Here is a 15,740-nt window from a genome sequence, read left to right on the forward strand (position 1 = left end):
ATGTACACAAAGCCACGATAGTGAGCGGCATTTCTATCTATCCAGCCCTCATCAGGCATCACAGCAGGAAAAACAGTTTCACCCCAAATCAAGCCACCATTATATGGGACTGTCGTCTTAGTGACCTATGTCAGCACTTCAAGCAGGGTTATACTATCTGAAATATTAGAAATATAAGGACCTGTAGTGTTCTTAAGAGATTCTCAGCATACATTGCCTCTTAGATGACAACAGTATGAGTAAACAAACTGAGCAATTTTCAGTGCTACTGCACTGAATTTAGAAACCCATGCTTCATTGTTTGACAGAGATAGCAGGAAGAATTGAAGATCATCTGACTGTGTTTCAGGTCTAAACCAAACATCTCCAGTTCAATTTGTGAATGATTCCTGAGGTGTTATTCCAAGAAGAGACGAATCATTGCAGGTAGAGAGGAAGAAAAAGAAAAAGATCATCTTCACTATTACAGTAGAAGAGAGATCAGTGTTACAGTTTGGATTTATTTTCTTCTAAAAAAAGACCCTAATCTGGCAGCCTTCCAAGGAGATCAGAACTCAATACTGGGTAAGGTATTATAAGAAATTAATAAAGCTACATGCTATTCCTTCATAGCTATTCAGCTGAATAGAGGTAGCGAGGCACAGAATTAGGACCTTCAGCTTCACTGAATGCTGTTTCTGGTAATTCCAGTCAGGTTGTCTAGCTGTTGCTTCTTCAGGAATAAAGTGCAAGAAGAGGAGCAACTAGCTCATTTCTGATTATAAGCCAGCAAGATTATATTGCTGCTGTTGCTATTGCTTTTTATCCTAGCATGGTAAACAAGACATCAGCTATCATATTACTTTTCACAGTTACTTTGATGCAATCTTGGTTCCTACTTGCTCTGGATACTGTGATCAAACTCTATCTCATTCTAAAATTGTATTAAGCATACCTGGAAACAATAGTGCTTCTAATTTTTTCTCCCTGCTTAAATAAAATCACATCTTGAAAGACTAGAGATATTTAAAGCTAAGTAAATGAAAATACAGAAAACACAGAACATATTTGTGCTTGGTAGAAAGTGTGCTGTATCTCCCAATTTTCAAAGATGCTAAATTTTAACATTGTTTAAATGTTATATACAGCTGTGACAATTGAGCATATAGCTATGCATCTTGGAACAGAGGATGTAATCTAAAAAAAAAAAAAAAAAAAAAGGCGCCAAGTTGTAGACTTCTAAAATATAAGAACCATCTCTTTCTCTCCTCCTCCTCTCCCTCTCCTGTTTTACTTCTTTCCCCTCCCCCCAAAACAGTGGTTTTTACTGTACTTGTCAAGTATTTCACAGTTTCTCAAGTATTTAGCAATGAGGATCTAATTGGAAAGTGCCAGGTTCTTCTTTATTACACTTTATCAATATTGCTAAGGGAATGATGTAATTGTTTGGGGTTTGGTGAAGACATTCCATGTCACTTCAGTGTTAATACCAGGCTGGAGCCTTCCTTGTCTGCCTGCGTAAGCTAGATAAACACAGACCTGTGTGCTTTCTTCTCATCTCAGGATACTTACTCAGAGAGATCTTGGAACATATGCTTATTGCGAGCTAAACATTTCACTTTTCATTTTATCCATGTGCCAGAAATCCATTCCTTGGATAAACACTTTACATACTGACACTCTTAAAGTCACTAAACACGATAAATAAAGAGAGAATACATCATTTCAAAACCGATTAAACATTTTCTCACTTGTGACAAATGAACAGCTATACGCTGTATGGAGTCCCTAGAGCCGACATTCCATTTTCTTTGTCTTTATTTTGTGTGGAAGATTAACTTTCCATTTCAGCTCATCTATTGCACAATTGAACTTTTCTAAAATACACATTGCTGCATTTTCCCCAAATCATTATTCATTTTAGAAACATTTTTGTTGTTATTGCTGCAAGAGCTTTTCTTTTAGACTTTCATATTTTTATGGAGATACCAGCTTTAATATTTTGTGCCCAAACTAACAAAACAACAAAAAAGAAAATCTATAGATTTTACTGAAAGCTAAAGAAATGTTACCATGGGGTAGACCTGAACTTATACACGGGCTGAAGTTATCCACTTCAAAAAAAGGAAAATCCAAGCACATTAATCACATTAATTTTGCTCCATCTAATCCATCACTTTTCCTTGCACTACTTGCTTGTCTAGCCATCCTATGCACTGCTGTTCTACCTATGATTAGCCAAATGTAACTAATCTTTTATTCAGCTTTTTAAGCTCTCATCTTCTTTTACACCCACCCCCCCTGCCAAAAAAGATCCCAAGCATTTTATTTCGAAGCCCAATTAAAGGTCTTAATGAAATAAATACACATAATACTAAAACTGTAACACGAAGCTGTCTTCAGTATTTTAACAAATGCCACTAGTCTGATAAAGAATTTCAGTGGGAAGGTAGAAGGAAGAAAGAAAGAGGAATGTAGCCTAGATAATAGTAAAAATAACTTTGCCCTAATGTTGTCCTAGCATAATTCCTCATGTGTTCCACAAAAGATTCTGATGTGATGTTATCCTTGCTAGATATTTACAGTAAAGAGGAACAATGAAGATGAATTTTCTTCTTTGACAAACTACTATGTAAAAGGAGCTGCTGCACTCAACACAGGTGGAGAAGAAAGAATTAGGACAAGTCGGAAGGAGCAGACCAAGCTGAATGAGAATCCAGGGAGCAGTTTGCTTTCTTCCCCCTTTTTGTGGATGCTAGATATACCAATAGAAAGTTTTGGATATGATGGTTCCAGTGCAGTCAGGGAAAAAAGTAAGGATGAAGAGTGAAGACAGTGACAAATCACAAGATTCCTGAACAGACTGCAGATTCCCCTTGTCGTTAGACATGTGTCAGCTTTGAACATGTAGTCTGATCCATTTTCCACAGGAGAAACAGTTTGTTTAAAAGAGCAGAGATCACAAAAATCTCTTCTCCTAACAGCAGTTTCTTCTCTCAAAGTTTTATCGTGAAGGAGATTTTTAAGGATAAGAATTATGTAACTCAGCAGTTAAACAAACCTAAGAAATGTCAGGAATGCCTTTCATATACTTGAGCAAGAGGTACGATACTAAGCCAAAGCATTGCTCCCTTTGTTCCATTTTTTCCATCATGATCCTGCATCACCGATGTACCACTCAAGGACTTACCATCTCCTTACAAGTAAGAAGGGAGCTTCTTGTGGCAGAGGAAGATCCACTCTCCCCTTGGCTTCCTTTTCAGGTCGTATCTTTAGTACATGGCCCGAGGGAATAGAGAGAAAATGTAGTGCTGTACCAGGAAAGATGTCAACTGCACTGTGGCATTACAGCAGGTAGCAAATGTGGGCATCGGGGCCACAGAATGGCTAACAAACCATAGTAAAAACTAGAACCTTTTATAGTGGCATATTTTACCAGAATCCAATTGAAAGACTTCCCAGCTCTGGGAATATATAATGACTGTATTAGCATATATTCAGTGGCAGTTGTAGCTAGTACAAAAAGAAGATGCTATTTTTAGTGAAAGAAAAACAAATGCAGACTGTCAGCTTCACTAAATCTGGACTATAAATGGTGTGTGTCATATTTTGGTCTTTTATTGGGACAGATAAAAATCTGTCCCATTTAAACTCTGCTTCTGGAGAACTTTTGGAGAACACTGCCAAAAAATCAGAAGAAACCACAAGTTGTGCAATGCAGTGAAATTCCCAATTTTGAAAACTCTCAACTGCACACATTTGTAATGAAATTTAATGAGGCATTTTGCTTTTTGCCACAAAAACCTATTTGAAGATCTATTAGCAATTCTACAAAGGAAGTCACATTTAATTATACATATCATTAGTATATTAAAAAACAGATTTCCATTCTTTATTTTAAAGCAGACATTTTATAAGCACAGGAAGTGGTACCTAACAAATAATAGTTGCCTGGGGAATGCTACGTGTCTGTCAAATCACCGTGATTCTGGTGTAGTATGAATAGTTTTCTCTCAGTCCAAAGGATATAGACTGAATTTATTTTTACATAAGGTACATGCATGTTCTGAAAGACAGGAGTCATGTGCAATATTTCTCTAAAGGTAGGCTGTGTGTCTATAGTCCTTCAATTTTTTTTCCTAATTGTCAAATTAAAATTGACAAGAAATAAATATCACTTAGTTTTCTGAGTGCGTTTCTTTCACTATTCAAAAATACAATAATGCTGGCTACCAATACAGCAACTTCTAGCAAAGCAAGATTTTACTGCATTGTTCTTTCTTACCTTTTATGTGCTTCTGCCAGTGACTTCTCTTCATTTTCTTGGTCTATTTTAGCTGTAAAAATACAATCAAAGAATTAGGTACAAGGTGAAAGATAAAGATGTTAGTTCAGGATAATTTTTGTTGTAAATGTCATGTATAAAATGTATAGACACCACCTGAGGATATACTCATATACATCAATTCTGAGAGAAAAACAAACAAACCAACCAAATAACACACACCCCAAACACACAAAACTACATGAATTTTGATATCCCTGTTAAAAAAAAACCCAAACAACAAACAAACAAAAATAATAAAAAAACCAGAACACCACAACCACAAAAAAAACTTGAAGCAAGTTTTGAAAATTAAAAAAAAAAAAACTTGCAGTAATATAAACAACAACCAAGTCAGGAAAGTGACTTAAAAACAGATCTTAAAGAATGATTCTGAAAACTTAACAAACATGGGAAGTGGTCTACCAAGAGGAGGAAAAGCTGAGTGAAGAGCAGGAAGGATTCAGCCTTACAGCTTTTCTAAAAGTTGCTCAACAGTTACAAATAAAAGCCCTCTTGCCTCTCCCTGCACACACCGTCTCCCTGTACACACATCAGTTAGCAAAGTACTAGAGCCACAGCAGGCCCATATTGAAAACAGGACTGGTTTTATATGAAAGAAATTATCATTTGGTGATCATGTGAAGGAAATTAAAAATACAAAACTGTCATTGCCACACATTGGTGAAAAAATTATCTGTTTTCCATGTGTTCTCTCATATTTTGTTTTGTATCCTTTTCACTTAGATAGCTATTCTGATACACAAAACCTACAAGAACATGCGTATTAACTTAGGCATCACTAATATGCAAAGCAACAGTACAAACTGTTCTGCGCATGCATGCTTAGGTGAGATTTATACTTATAGAGTCATTCAGGTAGCACAACTTAAATCGCATTTAAGATCTGCACACTTTAGCCAAAAGCTTTCCGTTTGGAACCTGATTCCCCTTTTCAGTCTGCTGGACTACTGGCCTGCTAATTTGCAAGGAGAACTTTAGGATTCCCAAGAGTCAGTGGGTTTTGTGACATGAAGAGGCTCTGAACTGTCCTGAAAACAAAGGGCAACAGTACAGAATTCATATAGAAACCTAAAAAAGAAGAATAAACCTCTAAGCTATTTTTTAGTCCACTGTCCCTACATAGATCTACAATAATAATTCATTAAAATTATTCTTCTACATTGTAGACACACTGCCTTTGAAAAAGGAAATCATAATTTTAATTTTGGCAAAAATGAGAAAGGCAATGGAATTATTAGGGTACAAAGATAACCACTTTTTCGGTTACAATGTTTCGATCAACGGCACTTTACAAACATACAATAACACTAAAATAGACATGTGAAATCTGTAGCAAAGATACACAAATGGAGTTTCACTATTCTTTCCCCAGTCAGAACAAGGATCAGAGCTATGTCTGATGCTGCAAATGCTTTTTATTAGTAGTAATGTAGTCTGCTGAGTAGGGTGAGCATTGCCTGGCTGTTTGCAGCAGCAAACATTGGATTTAGTAATCATTACTTGAAGACTCAAGCTCCATCATTGTTTTGCTGAAAGTGAAAAAAATCCCAGCAAACCACAGAAAACTTGAGGGAGAGCTGGGTAAATGTTCTCAAGGAAATTCAAGAGCACGTGAAGCCTGCCTGATTACAGGTTTCAATACTGACTTGAAACTCAGCCCAGATTCTTCAAAAGGTTTGTGAGGGCTCACAACCCTTTCGAGTGAACTTGGGCCCAGTGTTGAGTGAATCTGGGCTGACTTAAGAGTTTTTCTTGAAAGCCTTGCCTTGCTTTGGATATGAAACCAGGTGAAACCTGGCAGCTTTGACAGAATTTCATTAATATTTTTTTTCTCTTCATACTTCAGTCCTGAAAGTCAAGGTATGACTTCTAAAACCATATGGTGCAAGAGAGAAGAAACTGCACACAAACTCCCTGGATGAAGGGAGATCCAATATCTAATTCTGCATTAACACTTTCACTAAGTATCCGCAGATATAACTTTTAAAATAAATAATTCTATTACTGAAAAATGTAATTTGGACTCCCTTCATTTAAGCAATACTTGGAAACAGAGGCAAGCATGTTCCAGCCTAGGACAGTCTTTTAGTACACGCATCATATTCATAGGATATAACTCTTTTTATAATTTCCAGGATTGATGGGATATAACATCATCTGAGCTGTCTAGTTTTGGTTTTTTCTTCCTTATTTAAACTGTTCTGCACATGCTTACAAACAATAATTTACCCACCAACAACAGAGCAAATATTCCATAATTTACTTTTTGAAAGAGTGCAAGCACAACATATTATACTAGGCTTATCAAAGCATGTCAGAATGTCCCCATTCTGAAGTAAGTTTTGTTTCAATTAAAAAGGAAAGTTACTATGATCCAGAGGGAAAGAGGAAAAAAAACCCAAAACCTTCAAGCATCTGTACTTTTAATCATTTCATGGCAAATGGGTATAACACAATGAAAAGAATCTTGAGAATCCCTGAACAATGCGGATGCATGTAATAACATTTTTTTTAAGAAGTGGTAAGTACATATGCATAGAGCAGCTACTATACCCACAGAAAGAGATTTCATCCTGCATCAGATCGCCTCTTGGCATTAAACAGAATCTTGCAAGGAAATAATTTTCTCTAAGAGAGAATTCCCTTGTAGTCTGTTCCAAATATGTGATGACACTTCTAAACCTTTTGCATGTTATCAAAGTGATATTATTCAAGTGTAAATCTGACTTGCAATCCATTTACTTTCTCATTTTTCTAGACATAAAAAGTTAAAGAACAGTATGAAAACAATTCTGCTTCCACAAGACGACAGGTGGCACCAGTGAAAGAGAAGAAAATACAGTATGTACACTCAGAGATCTGTCCCTGTCCAAAGAAAATATTCAGATGACTGCTTTTGCACTAGCATACAGTAAACATCTGAAAGCTGTGGACAATGGCTAGTCAAAGACATGTACTGAGATTTAACCAGCAAGGGAAGAAAGCCTCCTGTTATCAAAAACACAAATTCTTACTATCACCTGGATATAATAGAATAACTATCAGATATTGAAGCAGCTGGAGATTCCTATAACTTCTGGAACTAGCACTGATATGATCACCTGATATTAGTGGTTATTGATATTTTGCTCTGTACTAATCACCCCATTGACAAACTGCTATCAACTCATTTTTCCTGTTTGAGTAGGGGAAGAAAAAAAATTCAGTTACAACAGATTCAGTCAAAGTGTCCCAGAGTGCATTAGACTCTACCATTTCATTCAATATAATGCATCTTCACTGTCACTTCTTCCTCCAAAGCAGTTCATCATAACTGTAAAGAGTGCCTGAAAGGTACAAGTTTGGCATTCTTCCTTCTTGGCAGCCTATATCGATTAAGTGCTAAGTACCAGCTGCAAGGTGTCCACCTTGGGAGAACAGTCTTGGGAGAAAAGTGTATTTCCTTTTATAAGAGAGAACTCCTCCAACAGGTGGAGTAAAAAGGAGAAAATCCCTACCCATTCCACAGTGATCCTACCACAGTAATGGCCGATACAGGAAAATTGGTCATTTCCAGGGATACCATGGCAGCTAAGAACATCTGAGTGCTCTGTTCTGCCACTAAAATTTCTCTCTATCTCTATCCTCAAGAAACAAGATTACTTCAGAAAGTCTCACTGACTTTGAAAAACATTAAAACATTAAAAGAAATCTTGTAGTCATCCAGTAGCCATATCTGCGTTCATATATATTCAGAATCTGTCAGCTGGCCATGGCAGTGACTGCTTGCAGGCTCTTCTGACAGATGTAGGAGTTCCCTCTCTTGGGTCAGTTATCTTTCCCAAATGAAAATATTCTGTATTTTACTGACTCACCATCTTTTCTCCAACCCCCTGCTAAGAGTAGATTTCTTGATCATTGACACTAACTTACTAAACCACCTTCAAATACACTGTTCCAAATCTATTAAAGACTATATCATACCAGGAAAAACTACCCCCTAAATTTCATGTAATGCATCAGTAAGCAGAGGTAAAACTTAGTTTTATATCTCTGCCTGCATACATTCAACATATTGTAGAGCTTTACATGCAGCTCTCATAATTCTGAAGGCATACATATTTTGTAAAATCTACTGAAAAGGATATAGTTGAAAAATAACTTCAGGTCATATTGAAAAACATTGCCATATCAGAAAAAGAACATTTTAGAGTGAAAGTGACCTCTCATGGACCAAAGCTGCCTTATGTACTATTTACAACATATACTGAATTAGTTTTCTTTTCAGTTTTTCTTTTGAAAGCATCTTTAATGCCTTCTTGTTGCATGATGTTCCACTGTTTGCCTGCTTTTCCCATTAAGATACTTTCAGATTATTTAAAGATGGTCTCTCTTTAGAGCAAGGTCTATACTTCTTAAATACGTTATATATTTGGTCAAAATTCAAGTACATTCCTTCCTCCCTACGTCATTCCTTACCAAGCATGAGGACTGTACTATATCCAAGACTCTTCAATTGATTCTTTTAACTACAGGGAATATGTATTTCTTCAAAATTTACTCACATCAGATGTTCTATCTTATCACTTTTTGTATTTGTTTAAATTTACTGCTTCATGTTTTATAATTGGGGCATAAAACTTGATTTCATGCAATTCAGAACAAGCTTTCCAACAAGGCCTCACAAAGTCTAATTAACTCAATTCACAAAAGCTCTGTCGTTATCAGCATATACCCACATTCCAGAATGATACATGCCATTGTTCCGTGTGTTTGCTCTTCCAATTCATTTAGATTAGCGTCCTGCAAAGATTACATATAAACTTCTGCAAAGGCACATATATGAATAGCCATACTAAAGTGACCTATGCATTTATGAAAACCTGAAGCATCTCACAAAATTGAATGTGAGAAGTATACACAGGCATTCTAGAAAAAAATGGGTTTTAGCAGAACAGTATAATTCATTAATTCACTTTTCTGCGAGTGTCCTTTTTTTTTTTTCTTTAAGAAGCCTAGAATATTAAATTAAATGAAGAGCGGCTTAAAGATAAGGACATGAAAGCCATTTTTTGACCACAAATTCTCCCCTCTGACCTCAATGACAAGTGACATTTCGGACATATTATGCTAAAATCTCTGCAGGAATCAAGCCACTCCGTGAACTAAGAACATTGCCAAGTATCTTTTCATTTTCAGTCCAATAAACTTTCTATATTAGTCTCCTTCAAATTTAACCATTATACCTTCTGCATTAAATCTGTTTTTTAAAAAAGTTATTTACAAGAATATGTCTATTTTCTGTATATACAGACATAGCATATAATGTCTGTTGTCTGTTATCAGTTGTTGCAATTTCTTGTTTGAAAGTGAGACATTTCACTCTTTATCATCTCTTCCAGAGGATTTAAAAATCTTAAGAAACATTTGACCTAAGACTAACTGGGACGTCAAAGACTTGCAACAACTATTTTAAACCAGGACTACTCCTGTGCTATATACATATTATTAAAAAGCAGTGGAATTTTTAGAAATCCTTTTTACTGAAAAAAAGAAAACTATTTCTGACACTTTTACAAACCCTTGCAGCAGATTTACTAGGATCTTTAAAGAGGACATTTTTTTTCCACAGTGGTGCTGGGTAAATAGTAACTGGGACTTTGAAAATATACCAAATATCTCCTCTGGCAGAGGCACAAACTCCCCCCAAAATCCCAACAAAACAAAAATAAAAACAAATTTGAGGGACAGACTTTTAAAGAAAGTGTATGGAACGTCAGGTGGCTTGTCTGTCACTGCTGACCCAGCTCCACTAAGATCTGAGGACCTGAGGTGCCTGACAGAGACTATGAGACTATGATACCTTCTGTAGGTATCTCATGCATGTGACTAGGACAGAAAGAAAGTGAAGATAGAGACCGAAGATACTGGATGAACAACCCCCCCAAACAAGGGCCTGTATCTACACTGGTATTATTAGAGTCTAAGGTTCAAGTTTACAAGACCTCTGCCAGAGCTCCTAAGAGAATTTCTCCATTCTCCTTGGTATTACATGTACTTTTAAATGCCCCCAGAAAACACCAAAATAATACTTACAGCTATTTTATTTAGCAATCCGCATACTATTCAACACCGTGTTTTGAAATACCTTGAAATACCAAATGAGAATAGCAAAGACACCAGGATCAGCAGAAAGCTCTTGAGAAAAACCTCTTTCTTCCCCTCTTTAGACTTCTGAATGTGTTTCGCCTCAGTTTTTGGATTTTGTTGTTGTTTGTTTAATAAGACTTAATAAGACTTTAATAAGATGTTATGAGTGGCACTGGGAAGAACTAAGTAGCCATTTTAGATGGAAACTATCAAAAAGGAAGTGGGTTTGGGGAAATATTGTGAAGAAAAGTTAGATGATCATTAATTTTTAAATTAAAGGGGCTTGTGCTTAGTGGCTTTGTAAAAAAAAACAAAAACCAACATTAAAACTTAAGCTTAAAATTGAATATGCAATAATACCAGGAATTTTATGAGAGAAAAAATAGACTCAAAGCTAACAGTTAATAAGAATTATCAGTGTCCTTTATGTGCAAATGTACTAGATAAGCATAGTCACAAAACAAGTTGACCCTTTGGTTCTGATTCAGAAATTATTCCAAGTAGACCTTGTAGTTCTACTCAAACAGCATTCAAGCACCCTCTCAGAGCTTTTGTTCCACCAGAACATTTTGCTGCTGGTTTGTGGTATGATCTTGACCCAGCGATTACTGTCTGTAGTTAATGTCTGGCCCCAAACCCTGTTGCAATTTAAGCTATTTCTGCTGAACCAGTTTCAAAGGGCTATGAGTAAGAAGATGCACGAAACTGCCATCCCTTCTGATGTCCTGATCTCTCTTAAGGGAATATCACATCTTCTCAGGTAATTGAATACAGGAATGCATCTGAGTAATCAACAAGAATCCTTTCATCTGCTTGTCTACATCCTAAACCTTTTTGCTTTTTTCCTCTCTTTTTATTTAAAGTGTCAACTAGTATTTGTTTATAATTAGCTATGAGTGTGCTTTCCTGTAACTTTCAAGTGGAGCCAGTTTTTGGATTTTTTGGTTTGGGTGTTTTGGTTGTTTTTTTTTCCCCTGACTGACACAATGCCTTTTCAAGGAGTCCTTAGAGCTACGTTGCTATAGTTTTGAGAATTTCTATGTACACTGAACAAAGATCCAAGTACATTTGGATGGTTTGTTATCAGGTATGTTCATGCTAAGAAAACTTTTGCAAGAGAAGAAAGCAGGATTTCTTCTGGGAATCCTAGCAAGAGTCTTATATCCTTCTGTATTTCCTATGACGAATTCATAGAAGGTTGCAAGCATGAATAATACCCACTCCTTCTCCCTTATTTTCTAAGATTTTCATACCTACATGAAAAAGAACTTTTAAATATTTAATTCAGACCCCACTTTCTTGAAGATAACTGGGGATAGAGCATCCAATACGCTGGACATTTTCCTAACTATGTTGTTCCAGTTTTTTCAACACCTACAATAAGTTAAACATTGATACTGATTCAAAAAATTGCACTTCAAATGACTCTTCACTCACACAAAGGGATCAACTCAAATTATCTGCTAGCCCCATAGATTATTACCAAGATCTATGGAACCACAGCTTAAATTCTCAGTGAATATGTAAGGACTGAAAGTTGATCTTTGTTGAAAGTTAAAAAAATTTAAACTTAATAACAGACTCTATAAAAGAAGACTGACTTTTCAAATTAATAACTATATTAATTAATAGTAACAACAAAAAAACCTTAGCACAAGTCCTATCTACCCCTAATACATGCTGTTTCAAGATGTGAACTGTCTCCACATTTTGCTGTTTGTGTCCTTTTTTAACCCATCTCAGGCAGCAGTCTGGTAAGAAGATAGGTTATTTGCCACCCTTTGAAAGATGACATCTGCTGTCAGCTCGATGGAGGGAGAAGTGGGACCCAGATGCAAAAAGGGAAGGGAGAAGGGAAGGGAGAAAGGAACATCGTATTTCACGTGTGGCTTTGAGCTCCTTACCCATGTTCCTTGCTACTGATTCTAAAATCCTACACTGCTCAAAGGTCTCAACCAGGTCACGACTAGGCACTAAAGAGATGTGCAGTTAGCTAGCATACCTAGGACTAAATATATGTTATTAACTACAGTAAAAATACTGCGAGAGCTTTCAGGCCTGATTTAAAAGGAAGGCTGTCCAGTTGTGAGCCTGGACTCTGCAGTGCTAAACATGTCATGCCGTAGTGATGAGGGCTAATGAAGGAGCTAAGTACTCTTACTTAAGCTTTAATGTCTTCCTCTTATTCTTCCTTCTCCATACCAGGAACTATATGATAAAATCAATGTTATTTGAGCACATCTCAGATTTTACTGGAGAAGAGATTTAAAATGTGAATTAATTCCACTCCCCCCAACTATCCACAAGGTTTTTGGTAATTTCAACAATCTGCTGCATTTATCCAGAATATTTTGGGGTGGATGACTTCCATCATGCTATTGTGACACTCATGTATTGATCTGTTCCCAAGTGATGCCAAACTACCTTTTTTACTCTACCACACCTGTACCATCTGCAATCATTCTATTGATGCCTACAAAAATGATTAAATGAGGTCCCATGCCAAGGGCACAAACAGCTGCCAGCCCCAGGTTTGGCCTTTCATGGACTTTGAGGCAAGGCAAGGCTAATTCAGTGAAGCCTGTTTGAAGCTGCAAATACAACACAATCTGAAATAGGATTATTATGTAATAATGCACACCAATGGTGGTACTGACATCTGAGGTAAGGACAAGTTTATACAATACTGACATTAAACTATTTATTAGCATTCGGATGTCAGTGTGAGATTAAAAAAATACTTTCAGCACTCAAAGAACAAGTTTTAAAAGCTCTTTCAGTAATCCAACAAAAAGAATACTAACATAAAAATGTAAACATACATGGAATTAAATTGTTTAATTGTGAATTCCTGCATCTTTTGTTCTAGTGACTTTATGTTGCTTGTTCTTCATATCCCTCCAATAGTTTCTTCTAAGATGAAAAATATTTGAGTTTTTTAATCTTAGTAATTAGAATATTTTGATAATAATAATATTTAAAGTGAATATCTCCACATAAATCTACCAATATCCAACTCCTTAATGTTCTGTGCATTTTTTTTTAAAGAAAACCAAAAACATTTATTTGTATATATTCCTAATCGTGTTTTAGTCATATTTGCCTCAAATTATTTTTATAAAAATTATGAAGTATTGCTATGTTCTCCCTTATATTAATCAAATTATAAAAGCAACATTTAAAGAAAATGGAATCTGCAAAATCAATCATTCTGGGTTAGAAAATGCCAGAATTAAGATTACCCTAGCAGCATTCATTTCACAATCATCTACAGTACTTCTGGAGCCAGGAACTGAACCCAGCCATCCAAGATTCAGTCTGATGCTTTAGTCTTATTCACAATCCATCATTTGATGATGCACAGCCTTTTGCTGCTTGACCTAAAAGAACAAGTCATGGCCAACTATCTGGTTGCAGCTACAGCGATAAATACAACACACTTTGTGATTTATAGATTCATTTACTAATGGCTTGGAAAATGGATTCCTGAATGCTCTTCCTGGCAAATAGGGAGATGGTTACAGACAGTTCACCCAAGAGGACAATTTTAGCATCTTTATTCTGCAAGATCATGAGGATGTGGCTAGAATTTGGGTCTGGAGAAGAGTCTGTATTCTTGGGTCCAACAAAATGAAACCTGGGGCTAGAATTCACTAACAAGAGCAGAACTGCAGAATTTTGCAAAATAAGACTAGAAAGAACCAAAGGTTGAACGGTTACCTTGTACTCCCAAACTTACAATCACACTGGAATTATTCCCACTGTTTTTAGATGAACTAGCTAAACACCAGAAAATTATGTTTTTACTTTTTCTACAAACAATGCATTCCAGTGCTTAAATTTCCTACACCATAATGCTTTTTCTAAAGTCTAAAACTAATTCAATTGGTTTGACTTCTGAATATGATATCAGATGACTTGCTCAGATTTGAAGTCTGCAACGTTTGCACAATTTATAGAATCTCAGTGGAAAAGCTGTGATTCCAACATATTGCCTCTTCCCAGTTCCCAAACCAGGCTTACTTTTCTGAGGGAGTGATGGTTGCTGCCTCCTATCATAACTTTCCTGCCTTATCAGGCTGACAAGAATGCGCAGCCTAGCTGGAGTCCCAACAGCAAACACCCAAAGACTGCTTTTCACTGCAAAGTTAACCACAGTTAAAACCTGGGGACTGAGACTCATTTGTGGTTCATGCACACACATTCTTTCAACATGAGCTGGCTATCCTATCAAGTGGGGACAAGGTTAAAGGATTACTAACTGCTAATAAAATTCCTCTACAAATTGCATGATGATTAGTGCCCTCAGTATTTCCCCACTGTCCTGTGTGTCAGACATTTCCCCCAGGAAAAGAAGTGATTTCTGAAACTTTCTAAACCAGTGGAGGTGATCTCTGATGTTTTTGTGTCCCTATCTATCCACAACTACATACAGAACAAAGGAGACAAGGCTCCCAAACAGTGTTTTCCTTTGCAATCTCTCTTATTCAAATTGTGATAACATGTGGAGAGTAACTCAAGGACAGAAAACTTCAGTGAATATGGGGACATGCAAACAGTACTTTTTAAATTCCTACAGTTTTGTCTGAATAACTTTTCATTGGAAAAGGACTGCTGTTCTACTGAATTTCATGCTTATATTGTATATTATTAAAATATTGGAAACCTGTAAAGAAATGGTTAGAAATATGTAACAAACAAACTAATATAATTTTTAAAAGTTTTGTATTTTCTGACAATTTTTCTCCAATCTGCTTTTTTGAAGTAGCTCCTCTTGGTTTTTTTCTTCTTTTTCCTTTTCCTTTTTTAAACCCTGTGCCTATGGAGAATTTCAGGAAAAAATTATTTACATTTGTGAAAACAAAAGAACCACATTATATACTTTGTGAGTGATGATTTGCAGCATGTGGACCCCAACAGAGGACAGAAAATAAAGGAGAACAGACAGGATTGCCTTGGAATTTTTGAAGCACATAGACCCTCAGAAATAAAATGCATAGAATAAAGCATTCTTGCAAATATCCACTAAGCCAGTGTAGAGAGGATAGGACAGGTAATTTGATCTTCTGTTAAGTGGAATGGTCATTTTAAGAATGACCCTGAAGTCCATCAGATAAAGGGCTGACATCCTTTCACTAATTTGCATATTTTAATGAATATGCTGATTATTTAGCCTACTGACTAGGCTGGCAAGGCAAACGCTAAACAACTTCAATCATATCCCACTAGCATTTTCATCTAAAATGTTACAACTCTGAACATATTCTTGCCTCTTCCCCTCTAT

General features: G+C 36.1%; 1 protein-coding gene across 1 annotated transcript in view; it reads right to left on the reverse strand.

Moving 5' to 3' along the window:
• Positions 1–15,740, reverse strand: part of FMN2 (formin 2) — a 164,675-nt gene that overhangs the window by 30,927 nt on the left and 118,008 nt on the right. Inside the window, exon 15 of the mRNA XM_075042186.1 lies at positions 4,265–4,316. Within this exon, the coding sequence (XP_074898287.1) occupies positions 4,265–4,316 (52 nt within the window). The remainder of the gene's footprint in view (positions 1–4,264; positions 4,317–15,740) is intronic.

The sequence above is a fragment of the Buteo buteo genome, chromosome 12 (assembly GCF_964188355.1).
Source record: "Buteo buteo chromosome 12, bButBut1.hap1.1, whole genome shotgun sequence".
In the NCBI taxonomy this organism is placed as follows: Eukaryota; Metazoa; Chordata; class Aves; order Accipitriformes; family Accipitridae; genus Buteo; species Buteo buteo.